Source organism: Lithobates pipiens, unplaced genomic scaffold (genome assembly GCF_037356315.1).
Source record: "Lithobates pipiens isolate NorthernLeopardFrog02 unplaced genomic scaffold, aLitPip1_a1.2 Scaffold_18, whole genome shotgun sequence".
Lineage (NCBI taxonomy): Eukaryota > Metazoa > Chordata > Amphibia > Anura > Ranidae > Lithobates > Lithobates pipiens.
Window position 1 is genome coordinate 390,976,145 of NW_027507758.1, and position 14,284 is coordinate 390,990,428.

Genomic DNA, 14,284 nt, shown 5'->3' on the forward strand with positions numbered 1-14,284 from the left:
AAATAATAAATACAATTTATTTTTTCTGCAAAAAGGTTCCCAAAGGTGAACTTATCGCTTACATTTGGCGAGCTACTCTACAACAGCATAGTCACTGTTATCTGGATCACTTTATTCATATTGGTGTATTTGGCAATTGAGGAAATATATAACAGTTGATAATTAACCTGCATGGGTATTCAAAGGTCACTATTAAGCATTTAATTCCACAGCAAGAGACAGGTTATGTTTCACAACAGCACTTTATTTTTACATATTTCTTTGGAGTAGAACGGCTTATTTTTAAATTCACAGGCTTCAAATAAAAAGTACTGTGCTGGTTTGTGGGATGACAGCATTTGCCACAGCTTTAGGTCTCCATTGCTTGCTGATGATTTGGAAGTATTTTCTGTAGACACTAAGGTGCTTATGGATTGTTGTCATTCAATCACAAAGAAACCCCACACACAGCCTTTCCCTATTGCTCACACATAGCACACAAATCATTATTATTTTATATTTAACCTTTTGGACAATTCTGTTTTCAATGTGAAATCAAGTGGAATCTCTCTGAGGAACTTGAAAAGGTTTAACAGAACTGAACAATGATGATAAGTATAATGGCAATACAGTAACTGAATGATGGCATGACATTTTTTATTACTTGTGTAAACAACTGACATACATAAATGCCTTTTTTACTCTATAAGTATTGAAAATCTAGAATTGTGATGCACCGAAAAAAAGATTTACGAATCTGTAAGCCAACCTGTTTTAAATTGTATTCTGACAAATATGCTTTTATAAATCAATGTTTAGCTAGACATACAATTATTGACATCTCATTAATTTACTTTATATTTCCATTTAGAAAACCATTAATAGGATTATGGTATAACTTTCACAATCTATCTATCCTTTATGGAAGTACGCAGGGCTGAAAGCATTGTTTGTATTATAAAATTCAGTTCAACATATATTAAACATAGCCTTCATTTAATAATGGTAAAAACATCCATATAGACACTAATATCATAATTGTAACTGCTCAATATTTTTGGAAATTATGTTTTATCTGAAAATTTGTGTAAAATGTACTGTTACTGTGTACCAGTAACAATATATTTTCTTTTGGCAGCCAAAATTTCACTGATGGTAATAAAAATGTGATTTGTCCATTGCTTCTCTTGCTATGTTCTGTGACATTGATCAGTTAGGATGACTTGCCTTAATAATCCCATGAGATTCCTCTTGGCAATATACAAAAAAGGATCTGCATTGCTGGATGACATGATTGACAAAGGATTTTCATAGGACTTTCCTAGCAAAGTATCTTCCTCATGTTAAAAACATTTGGCCTGGTATGATCCGGCACATTTTTAATGGAATTTTTAATTTACTGGCAATTTAAATGGCATTTTTTTCTTTGTAAATATCACTTTGCTGTAGTACATTATTTACATTATACATATACATCACTTCTCAGGCAAGTTTAAACAGCCACAATCATTATATTTAAAGAGCCTTGGCAGCATAAGCCAGAACCTATTTTAAAGATTTGGCTTCTATTGACTTCAGTAGGGTTATTTCTATAATTATTATACAGCATTAATATAGCGTCAACAGTTTGCGCAGTGCTTTACTTTTTAAAGGCAGACAATACAGCTACAATACAATTCGATATAAGAGGGTTAGAAGAGCTTTACTCTTAAGAGCCTACAATCTAATAGGGAGGGGCAAGTGGACCAAAAATGTACTAACAGTGAGGGATGAGCTGAGGTGAGAAATAAAAGATTCAGTTGTTAGCTGAAAGGAGGATAGGCTTCCCTGAAGAGTTGAGTTTTCAAGGTTCACCTAAAAGTAGTCAGAGTAGGAGATAGCTGGACAGATTAGGGTAGAGAGTCTCAGAGGATGGGAAAGGTTTTGGAGAAGTCCTGGAGATGAGCATGGGAGGAGAAGAAACATATCATGAGCTCAGAAAAGCTGAGTTTGAGGTGAGATTGAGTTTGAAGTGGTGTGACAACTATACTGATAGGTCAGTCATTAAGTTAGTAATGCAAGGTTTAAAATGAATGTTCAGAACTCCACCACAGTTTGACAAACCTTTCATAAACCCAACTCATGTTCAGCTCATCCATAGTAAAAAGAATGGAAATAAACAATATAACTGGAACTTTTCTACTGTACAATGTAAAATCCAGGACATATTTTTTCTATGTAAGCTGGGTTCTAGGTCAAGATTGTTTGAAATGGTCAGAAGGAAAGTTAGAACTAACCTTATAAAATATTATTTTACCAAAATACTTTTTTTGAGAACCAACTATGGCACATGTAATAGGAACAGTAATTTAATACTTATATTCATACACTAAAAAATACTAAGTAACATACGTGACCATACTAGATGGGCTAGGTCTTTACACATTACCATTGTTTTACAACACATTGGATCATATTTTAATGAACAGAGATCAAACAGATTGGTATAAAAAAATAAAAAAATCTCATTTGTAAATGTTGATTTTCTTTTATGTATGCTTCTGACTTTGGCATACAATGTAGGGTTTTAGAAAAATATCTGTTCTTAAATAAGATACACTAGGTTTTTATATTTTCTTTAAAAAAAGGTAGATTGCAAAATCCTTGCACAAAAGTTGACAGATCATTCTAATGACACATTTTCTACAACATGACTTGATGTAAAACGATTTCACAGTTTTATATCTGCATACCTTACAGATAGATAAATATTCTTTATAAGTAGAGCTTAGTTCAGATATATGTCACCACTGCCTGCCTTCTGATTTAATAACTATCAATGTTTTTTTTTCTCTTGAAGGCATTCTCTTTTAATTTACAAAATAGAGGTACTTGTTTTCTTACAAAGCTGACCAGTACAAATCTTCCTGAGACGCGAAAGATGAGAATTGGTGACACAATTTGACTTCATCCTCAAAAATCAACATTAATAATTTGGTCCTTTTCTAAATGGATCTCTGCCAACAATTGCACTGAAGCATACAGATGGGTCACATATTCCTGGTTGTCCTGGGTGTCCTTGTGATCCAGGCGACCCACGTTCTCCATCTCTGCCAGGAGGCCCCGGTAATCCAGTCTGACCTTCCTTGCTCATTCCAGGTGGACCCATAGGTCCTGAAATTTAAAATAAATACAAATGTATATTAATCATAATCTTCCTAGATAACTCTAATATTTAATGTTGAATTGAACATGTCCTGAATGGCTTATTCTTGTGTTTATTGTTATGGTAGTTTACTTAGAAATCAGGATAGATATTTGCCATGTAAGTTCTAATAAGTGTGATCTGACTGAATATTCACTGCACTGGAATCTGGAATGCTTAAAAACTATTGCATTATACCTGCTCTGATTATTTTTTTCAGATATTTTAGTTTACATTTGTTTTCCATTGCTAATAATTTAAATACTTAAGTTATCCAAGTAAAACAAAAAGAAAGGTAAATCTAGGTTGAAACCCAGGGGCAGAATAAGAAGGAATTAGAAAAATAATTGAATCGGGTGAATATGGTAAAAGAAATACATTTCAGTAAAATGCTCATTGCATGTGTTTTTTATTTTTATTTTGTTCTAGTATTTTTTTATACTGTATTAACCTTTATTATTTCTCATTTATTTTTTTGTACCCGCAAGGATATTTCAAATATTATAGACTGTAGAGCTGTCCCTATGCTCATAGTATACCTGGGACTCCAGGTGGTCCTTGAATTCCAGGTTCTGAGTCACCTTTATTTCCTTTTTGGCCAGGCTTTCCTGGAGCACCTGTATGTACATAACCAAAAAAATAATTGTAGAAGTAAGAGTTTACAAATCAGAAAAAAATGTGTCTTCAGTTGGTCAGTGTCTTTAAGGAGAATCAAATGTAAGTTGTGTTAGACTGGTATAGTAAACATTGTACAGAAAATTATATATTGTATTTGAAACAGGTTATGGATTTATGGTGTGGTTGTTCAGAAGACAAAAGTTCTACCTAGAGAAAATGGATGGCATCACAACTTTTAGCTTTTCACAATTTCAAAGCAAAAAAAAGGGGCTTGTTCCTCTTTTACAAAGAATGTACAAATTAATTTACAAAATGTGAGATGACACATGCAAGCCGCAAGGCTTTAACTATGGGTTTGTAGGTAATCCAGTAAAGACTAAAGCTTAATTGATCAAACAATTTTTTTATAGGTTCAGTGAAGCAAAGGCAGTGGTTTCCCATTTGCTGCCATTGATGGGAATGCTATTTTACTGGCTTTTATGCTGATTCTTTGGTTTCAATGGTGTCTTGTTTGTTAATTTGATCAAGCATAAAAAGAAGGAATCCTAAAACTTTTATAACACTCATTTACAGCATACTTGTCTTGGATCAGTGACTTAAAAGTACTTCAGTCAGAAACAGCCCCACAACAAGCCTTCTTTAGAAGACCAACAGTGGCAATTCAATAGTTCCCTTATGACAGTGAGTCACTTTATTTTGGGATATAGTGTTTTCGATCTTTAAATATGTATACCCCTTTTTTCATCCAAAGACTAACATGTAAGATAATTTAGCTTGAAATAAAGAGAGACAATTTTCTGCACTGTTGCAGCAACAGAAAACTGGTATTGGGAACATTCTTGGCCTTCACCTGGTAGGATGTACACTTCTCCTCTCATTGTAGTATAGTTTACATAGGTGTGTGACTTGAGAAACAGCTACAATTAAAGCGTGGGGTGGTTATCATTATCAGTATTAAACAGTGATATTTTTGACATACCTTGATGTAATTTCAGCAAAAAAAAAAATTAATTCATGATTGTATACATTGATAGATATTCAATTATAACATATATGTTAGATATGCAAAATAATTAATCTTTACTGTTCAAAAATAGTTCACACAAGCCCAACAAAAAGGCAAATGGAACATATAAATGTAACAGATAACTGGCTATGACTAGACCTACACAATAACTTTTGAGCCCAGTTTATTATAATTTTACAGCCTTTGTAATGAAATAAGTAACATAAGTAAAGCTAAATGAGGTGGCATAATTATACATGCCTATGAGCATTCAGATTGTTGCTTAGGTTTAGTCAGCTTATAGCTAAATACAGTAGAAACCAAATTTTATAATCTTCTATTCTGAATAGCCTAGTAAACGTCCCCAAAATGCTTTGGTCTTTCCACTGATAATGCAAAATACAAATGGAAAACTGACAACTGTGTTCTGGAACACAATGGCATCTTTGGCCGTAGGAAAAAAATGATGTACATTGTTGAATTAGATAAACTTTCTTAAATTATGTCAATTAAAATCATTCAAATCTCATTAAAAAAATAATACTTTCACTACATTTCAAGATATGTTTTTAGTGTTTTTAAGTCAATGAGTTTCATTAAAATAATAACTAGGGCTACTGCCATCAACATCCTTTTTCAGTCACTTCCTGTTACAGAGAGACAACTGCCTCCCAGTATTATCATCCTGTTACATACTTGACTGATGGAAAATACAAGTGACCATGGCAACACTTAAATTCTGCAAACTTGGTCCACTGCTTTCAGGAAACTGGTCAAGAGCACTGATGTGCAACTGATACTGGAGTGAGTGTATGTAGACAGGAAGGAGCCGATATAGGGGGGAGGTGATCAGTAGCATTGAGATTTTAGAATGAAAAAAATGTGAAATATTCAGATGAAAGTCAAATATGGCACTTGTTTATGATACTGTACACAGGGCTTTAACAAAATATATTTAATTCATTAAGGGTGTCCCTGTTGCAGTGATTTGCTCATTATTAAATATGTATAAAATCATATGATTCTTTGGGATTTAATAAAGTCAATGCAGTGAACCAAATAGATTTTTACCCATTTCATTACTATACTGCCAGAATGTGAACAGAAACCAATAGGAATTGCCCTTTTTAAGTAATCAAGGGTAAATGGCTTGTGGGTTGATACTACCTACCCCGATTTTTGCTTATGAGGGCATTACCTGGCATGACCTGGTAAGGAAATATAATACCCGTGGTTGGAGTTCAGAGAGTGAGGGGAGAGCAGACCATATTTCAAAGGCCCTAGTTATTTACACATACTTTGCAAATATCCCATCAGTGCTCAAATGTCTCTCAACTCCTCTGGGTGGATGTTTTTACATTTACCTATTGTTGTCCATGTTAAATAACACACTAAACACAGATGTTATCGTTATCTCATTTGTTGTGCATACCTTTAAGTCCTGGGATACCTTGACGTCCCTGATGTCCTATGGAACCAGGAAAACCATTTCTCCCAGGTGTTCCAGGAAGTCCTCTTGGTCCTTCAGGGCCCATTGGCCCTGTAGGTCCTGGAAGTCCAGGAGTCCCTTGCTGGGTTTTACACTGGTCACAGCTTTGCAGTCTTTCAGAATGTAATACTAAAGGTAGCTGAGCTAACAAAATAAAAATAAAGAGTGGATAAAGCAAAAATTAACTCATAAATTGTCACACATTGTCGCAGAAAAGGCTAGTATAACATTACAGTAAATAGAATATGACTGCAAACAATAACAAGTATTTATTTTGTGGGCTATTTGTATTGTATCATTTTCCAACAGCCATTCAAATTAAATTCACACAAATGTATTTTAATTACTGCATTTTATTAATCCATGAAGACCAGACTTTTTCAGACACTTTTTGTTTACAAGTTTAAATCAGTATTTTCTGCCATACATTTTTTTTTAGCAGAGACCCTAGGGAATAAAATGGCGATTGTTGCAAACTGTATTTGTGCAGCAGTTTTGAAGCACAATTTGTTTTGGAAAAAGTACACTTTAATGAATAAAAAAAGAACAAAACACAATAATTACCCCAATTTTTTCATATAATGAGAAAGATGATGTTACCCCAAGTAAATAGATACCTAACATGTCATGCCTTAAAATTTTGCACGCTCATGGAATGGTGACAAACTACGGTACTTAAAAATCTCCATAGGCGACATTTTAAACACCTTTACAGGTTATCTGTTTGGAGTTACAGAGGTGGTCTGGCACTAGAATTATTGCTCTCAGTCAACGTGTGTAGTTCGAATACCATTTACATATGCGTGTGCGACTTATGTATGCGTTTGCTTCTGTGCGCGAGCATGGATATTGGCACTTTACTTTTTTATGATTATTGTTTATTTTACATTTTATTTTTACACTGTCCCTTTAATCTTTTATTTTTTATCACTTTTATTCCTATTATAAGGAATCCCTTGTAATAGAAATAAGGATGACAGGTCCTAGTTATAGAGAGAGCTGGGGTCAAAAATAACCCTAAATAAATTCTTTACCTTTAGGCCCCTTTCACACGGGCGGATAGAATGGTGCTTTTAGCTGCGGATTTTCTTCATTTCTACCGCAGCTAAAAGCACACAATGCTTTCCTATGGCCCCATTCACACACAGCGTTTAGCGGCGATTTCGTTACATGCGGTTCGGTGCGAATAGAAAAAATAGAATTGTATGCGTCCAGGTGCGATGTAGCGCAGCTATAAGCACATAACCGCAGGTAATCGCAGTCTTTTGTGTCAATTGCGGCCAGCAGCGTGAAAGAAGAAAAAAAAAACCCGGAAGCACATCCTATACAGCAGGTGTACCTGGGAAATGACACAGGAAGTTGAGAGGGATGAAAGGGGAGAAGACAGCATGGCGGCAAGAGACATCTCACACGAGGCCATCATCGCACTGGTGCAAGCCCGACCAGAGTTATGGGACTCAGAATGCCCAGGATATGCAGACCGAGTGCTGAAGAGAGCAAAGTGGGAAGAAGTCTACAAATATGTCACACCGAACTGGGACGAGATGTCTGCAACTGAACAGGATAACCGAGGTGAGTGCAAGGTTTGTTGTGTCTATGCAGCAGGGTACACATGCATCCTAGTAAAGATTTTACCCCCTAATGACCAGGCCATTGTATGTTTTTTTATATATTGCAGGAAAGGAGGTTTATACACGTTGGAGGTCCCTGCGCGACCGTTACAAAAAAGAAGTCAACGAAGAGAAGGCTGCGGAGAGAAGCGGAGCACCCTCAACTCGTCGCAGGCCTAACCCCCATGCAGAGGCTTTGTCTTTTTTGAGGCGCACCACTGAGATGCGCACGTAAGTATATCCATTTATTTTACTTAGCGATTTGGCATATTCATGTTCACTTTTTTTTTAAACGTGTAATCTTTATTGTTACCTAGAACTGTGTCAAGTGTCCCTGTGAGAGCAAGCGCAAGGCGCGAAAGTTCGTCGCCATCACCATCAGGAGACGCTGACACCAGTCAAGAAACCACAGAAACAGTGTCATCCCAAGAATATCATCCATCCACTCAAGAACCTGCGGTATGTATTTTAAAAATGTCACAATTTCTGTCCACAAAAGACGTTACATTTTGAAAAGGCAGCTGGTGTTGGCACAAATGTTGTAGAAACAACAACGACTTGTTTTTTGGGCAAGGTGTGACTTGTTCTTCTGGCTTTGGAGGTCTTCAGTGAGATCAGGTTTTTGCAACAAAACAAGTACCTGTGTGTGATCTATTCTAAACAGGTGCTGCAATATTTGTGCAAGCCATCATATGCTGTTCAGTGTGACCTCAGTATCAGATGCATAATCTATATATTATAATATTGCAGGCAAATCCAGATAGGAGAGTCCGGTCTACTACTACCACCCGTCGAACACGTACTCAACAAGAGACACCTTTTGAGGAATATTTCAACCGTATCATTGAAGAAATGAGAAACCAATCACAAAACCAGGCAAAAGATGATGAATTCCTCAACATCTCAGACCCCGATGTTATGTTTTTAAGAATGTTGCTTTGTGTAATCAGGGAGATTCCTGCAGATAAGCGCACTGAGGTCAGGGGTGATATACATGCCTATTTAACGTATATTGTGTCCGCTTGCAAAGAGCAACGCCCATATCCTAAATTTCAGCCATGGGCTATGGGTTTTAATTCACCTAGTGGGTCTTTCAGTAGACCAATGCCCAGTCAGCAGTGCCATGACACAACATCTGCCATTAACCCTTATGTAGGACCCCCACCACTGTATACATCTTACCCGTCTAATCCTGGTTACCAAAGGATGCATGTGCAGCCACACCCAGTGTCTTCACCCTCATCTTCCCATTCAGGATCACCCATAGATGTTGGCAGTGAACCAAGCCATTCTTCCCTGCGTAACCCTAATTATTCAATATATGAAAACTTATAGTATTCCTATGGCAGTGATATGACGGTTGTATTTTTCTTGTTGTGTAATGTTACTTAATGTTTTACCTACACTACTTTAATGTTTTACCTACACGAACTAATGTTTACAACAAACCCCAGATTCCTCCATGTACACTGAACTGTACGCACAGAAGAATCTCCCACTGTCCCAAGCTTATACATGTTGCTACTTGGCCCCACTTGCTCTCACAATACCTGAACTTTCTGATTGGGTGCTAGCATTGTTTAGGTTGAGAGACTTGGCCCAGTGGGAGATTACCCCATCTACACAGTGGAGTGTACATGGCGACATCTTTTGCACTTTCTCCATCTAGCCAAATATTTCAGAACTGTTTACCGCACTCAGTGCCCATCTTTGGCCCCTTTCACACGGGGCGGATCAGTAATGATCTGCCCCGTGATGATCCGCTCGCTCAGCGGGATTGCTCCGTTGTCCCCGCTGAGCCGGCTGCGGACAGGGCGGTCTCCGCACACTGTGCAGGGACCGCCCTGTCAGCTCTCCACTCTCCTCTATGGTGATCGGACGAGCACGGACTGTCTGTCTGTGTCCATCCGATCGGCTCTGCAGACGGATAGAATAGGTTTTTACTCCGTCTGCAGAATCGGACTGTTGCGGAGGCGGACGATATCGGGTGCCACCGCAATTGTCCGATTCTGTAGACGGAGGGAAATCCAATTTTTCTAGCCATCTGCAGAGCGGATTGGATCTACACGGACAGATGGTACGTGCTCTTCCGATCCCCATAGAAGAGAACAGAGAGCTCACAGGGCACAGTGTGCCGGGACAGCCCTGTCTGCCACCGGCTCAGTGGGGACAATGGAACAATCCCTGCCGACCAAGCGGATCTTCACGGGACGGATCATTACTGATCTGCCCTGTGTGAAAGGGGCCTGACAGCACTTCAGGAATACTGTAACCTTTTTTTTTTTTACGGGGGGTAGTGGGGGATATTTTGTGGACTCGTTATCTGTTGCACTTGAAATTCAATACTTTAAACTAAAAGGAGATTTTATATATATATCTCTATATATATATATATATAGATCTCTATATATATCTCTCTATATATATCTCTATATATATATATATATATATATATATATATATATATATATATATATATATATATATATATTCCAAAGGAATTAAAAAACATTTTTCTATACTTGCAAGCATTCAATGTTTTTGTAAGGTTTTTCTATTTTTTTTATACACCCTGTGCAGTGCAGGAATACTGTAACCTTTTTTTTTTTGTGGGGTAGTGGGGGATATTTTGTGGACTCGTTATCTGTTGCACTTGAAATTCAATACTTGAAACTAAAAGGAGATTTTATATATATATATTCCAAAGTAATTAAAAAACATTTTTCTATACTTGCAAGCATTCAATGTTTTTGTAAGGTTTTTCTATTTTTTTTATACACCCTGTGCAGTGCAGGAATACTGTAACCTTTTTTTTTTTGTGGGGTAGTGGGGGATATTTTGTGGACTCGTTATCTGTTGCACTTGAAATTCAATACTTGAAACTAAAAGGAGATTTTATATATATATATTCCAAAGTAATTAAAAAACATTTTTCTATACTTGCAAGCATTCAATGTTTTTGTAATGTTTTTCAATTTTTTAAATACGCCCTGTGCATTGCAAAAGATAGAAATAAAAACAATTTAAATTGTTGAAAATTGTCGACTACTTTATTTAAGGCAAACGTGAAAACTGACACAAAAACCTGAAATATGTGATGAAAAAAACATGCAACAATGGTTAAAAATTTATACATAGTCCAATTGCCATGGCAGCTGTCCATCTTCACTCAAAAAATAATCAGTGAAATGTTCACGGACTTGTAGGGCCTGATTACTTGGACGAGTGCCAGTAACAGGACCTATGGGTTCCTCATAAACAGGGGTTTCGGTGGCCACGATCTCCTTACCCCTCAAAAAATTGTGGAGAACACAACTCGCTAGAACCACATTGACGGCATGCTCAACTTCCAGATGCATGGCTGTCATCAAAACACGCCATTTGGCAGCGCAAATGCCAAATGCGCACTCCACCATTCTTCGAGCTCTGCTGAGTCTATAGTTAAAAATTCGCCTCCTGGCAGTGAGACCATGCCTGGTATAGGGCCTTAGCAGGTGCGTGGTTAAGGCAAATGCCTCATCTCCCAGCACTACAAGTGGAAGATCTGGTCCAGTAGTACCAGGGAGAGGCCTTGACTGTGGCACCTGAAATTCGCCATGTTGAAAACGCCGCCCCATTATGGAATTTCTGAAAATTCTCGAATCTCCAGAACTCCCATACGCTCCAACATCCACAGCGATGAACTTCATATTTGCATCGCTGAGTCCCAGAAGCACAATAGAAAAGTATTTCTTATAATTGAAAAAGCGGGAACCGGATTTTGGAGGCTTGATGAGCCGGATGTGTTTCCCATCTAATGCCCCAATGCAGTTTGGGAAGTTGGTCTTCTCCCAAAATTCCTCCGCTATTTCCTCCCACAGACTGGATGTTGGCTCCGGCATGACTGATGTTCTCAGTTCTTCCCAGATGACGTAACAGGTATCATGCACAATGGTGGATACGGTGGAAATTCCCATCAGAAATTGATGATGGAGGGAGGTGAAACTGGCACCAGTGGCAAGGTATCTGCAATACAAAATTGATAACAATTCAGAAAATATAAAATATAGTAAAATAAATAAAATTTAAAAAAAAATCAATATACATATGGAGTTCTACATGGTAACAAATAAACATCAGCATCTATATAAGCTGATGACTTTTAACACATTGCAGCCCAAAGATAAATCCCTCGGCTCTGGTAGTAGGTGCTGGCATCCAAACAGGAAGCCTGGTGGTGGGTTGGTCTAGTACAAAATATTATTTGGTGGTACCTTGCTTGTTAATGCAAAACTCTGCCTTTGTGTTCAGAGCTCACCTACATAATGAGAAACTACTGAAATTTGATGATGTTTCCTATTTGCAAAAAATAAAACTGACTGTGCAAGGCACGATAGATAGTTTTCAAGGATAAAAAATAATGGTAATGGGAGTAATGTGCGAAAAATCGCTGTTGTGATATAGATTAGGTTATAGATTCATCTATATATATATATATATATATATATATATATATATATATATATATATATATATATATATACATATACATATACATACATACATACACACACACTATTGCCAATATTGCCTAAGCCTGCATGTACATGAATTTAAGCATTTGTTCAACATATGGAAAACCTACCTTAACGTAAGTAACAGCCGTTCTTCTGGACTAATGCTTCTTCGCATATTGGTCGTGGTTCTGGTCAGGCGTCCTCTAACAAGTCCCAACAGCTCATCGAAGCATGCCACCGACATCCTGGTGTAATTGTGGAACTTGTCCCCATGAGTCCTCAGCTCACCGAACATGAGGGCAAAGTAGCCGATCGATAGGCGCTGAGACGTTAGGGGATGGACCCAGTAACGACGAGGACGTCGCCTACTCTGGATCGCTCTTCTTCTCTTCATCCTCATCATCAGCAAAATGAGCATTGCAAGCAAACTACCCATATTTGCATTCATTTTTCAAAAAAACTGGCACAAAACTCAGCACTCCTCTCCACTCCTGCAAAACTCCAACACACACTCAGCCAGAGAACAAAGAAACAGGTTTAAATATAGAGGACTGCAATGCATCATGGGTACATTCCAGGGAACAAAAACATAAATAAATAAAAGGGTTGCTATGGGAATAAAAACTGCAGTTAAACGCAACCGCATAAAAACGCATGTAAACGCATGTAAACGCTGGTAAACGCACTGTGCAAACGCAGCTGATCGCTGTGCCTGGAGCCTTGAATTTTGTAGAAAAAAATAAACATGATTCCTGCGGCAGAACAGCCGCCCGTGTGAAAGGGGCCTTAAAAGCAAAAGATAAAAAAAAAAAAAAATGTGATCTTTTGCTTTAAAAAAAAAAAAAAAAAAATCTTCCAGCCTGGAACAGAAGTGACATCATGAGGTTGCTCAAGTTCTCCAAAGTTGATCAAAGAGTGTTAACTCCTTGATCGCCTATGGGAGTAACTGGCTGCACCACCATTTGGTTTCTCTGGCAAATGGTGGAATCTGTAACTGTAAACCCGGGAAACACCGGCAGGAGGGAGGGATGTCCCCTCCTGCCGCTTCAGAAACTGTTCCAGCATGAGCCACTCAGGCTAGTTTAATAAGAAAGCCAGCCACCTGCAGAAAAAAAATGGTACTGGGGTTATGGCTAATATCTTCAGCCATAATCCCAGTAAACTGCAACGTATATATATAAGTGGTTAAAGAGTATCAGTAGTAGGATCTTTGTTAGCCATATGTAAATTCAAACTTCAGGATTGTATGTCCCTTCCTCATTATATATTTATGAAAATGCTTCAGAATTCTTCACATTTTTAAACTTTTCTGGTAAGGTATGGATTTTATGGGGATCCACACACATCAAAAAAATGCGTGAGACTCCTTTAAAAATTATAACAGACCTTTAACCCGAGCACGTGATCTGGCTGGCCAGGAAATAGGAGGCCACATGACCTCAACCTCAGGAGCACTTTGACAGATGGGTCCCCCCTGGAAAAGCACCTTGTCCCGATACCGATAAGGACATATTTGTATATTTTATAAATCATAGTCTCTTTCATCTTCATGTACTTCTTCCATCTGAAGTACCTGGTTGATCTTTTATTCCTTGTTCTAAATTGACCACAAAAAGTACAGAAGCCGATCTATGTTAGCGTAGTCAGTTTTTATCCTGTGGCTGTACATTCAAGGTACAGGACACTGTGCAGACACACAGCATGCCTGTACTGAGTTATTTTGATCAGCCAACCCCCCCCCCCCCCCCCCAACTGACCAAACACAAGCTGCTTCGAGCACACACCTTCCCAATCACAGCCTGCTTCTTGAACACACACCCTCCGCTCAGGCTGAACTGACAATAGTATACAGGCACAATGTGTGTCCTGTAACACCATGGGTTGACATTAAATTATTATGTG

The 14,284-nt window shown here is 37.8% G+C and overlaps 2 protein-coding genes across 2 annotated transcripts in view; one reads left to right on the forward strand and one right to left on the reverse strand.

Moving 5' to 3' along the window:
- Positions 1 to 223: 223 nt before the first annotated feature.
- COL21A1 (collagen type XXI alpha 1 chain) overlaps positions 224 to 14,284 on the reverse strand; it is a 285,509-nt gene continuing 271,448 nt past the window's right edge. Inside the window, exons 28-30 of the mRNA XM_077487822.1 lie at positions 6,220 to 6,420; positions 3,703 to 3,780; positions 224 to 3,132 (exon numbers count right to left, since the gene is read on the reverse strand). Coding sequence (XP_077343948.1) covers positions 2,945 to 3,132; positions 3,703 to 3,780; positions 6,220 to 6,420 — 467 coding nt within the window. The 3' untranslated portion in view covers positions 224 to 2,944. The remainder of the gene's footprint in view (positions 3,133 to 3,702; positions 3,781 to 6,219; positions 6,421 to 14,284) is intronic.
- On the forward strand, positions 7,321 to 10,825 carry LOC143988341 (uncharacterized). Its single transcript, XM_077487821.1, has 4 exons — positions 7,321 to 7,848; positions 7,955 to 8,117; positions 8,204 to 8,345; positions 8,637 to 10,825. Exons 1-4 carry the CDS (start codon positions 7,623 to 7,625, stop codon positions 9,219 to 9,221), a joined length of 1,116 nt encoding a protein of 371 aa, XP_077343947.1. The 5' UTR covers positions 7,321 to 7,622; the 3' UTR covers positions 9,222 to 10,825.

Bases quoted from the DNA above. Each gene is read 5' to 3' on its own strand.
- LOC143988341 (XM_077487821.1), top strand. From the start codon at position 7,623: ATGACACAGGAAGTTGAGAGGGATGAAAGGGGAGAAGACAGCATGGCG. The intron at 7,849-7,954 runs GTGAGTGCAAGG...TATATATTGCAG, and splicing joins AACTGAACAGGATAACCGAG to GAAAGGAGGTTTATACACGT. The intron at 8,118-8,203 runs GTAAGTATATCC...ATTGTTACCTAG, and splicing joins CGCACCACTGAGATGCGCAC to AACTGTGTCAAGTGTCCCTG.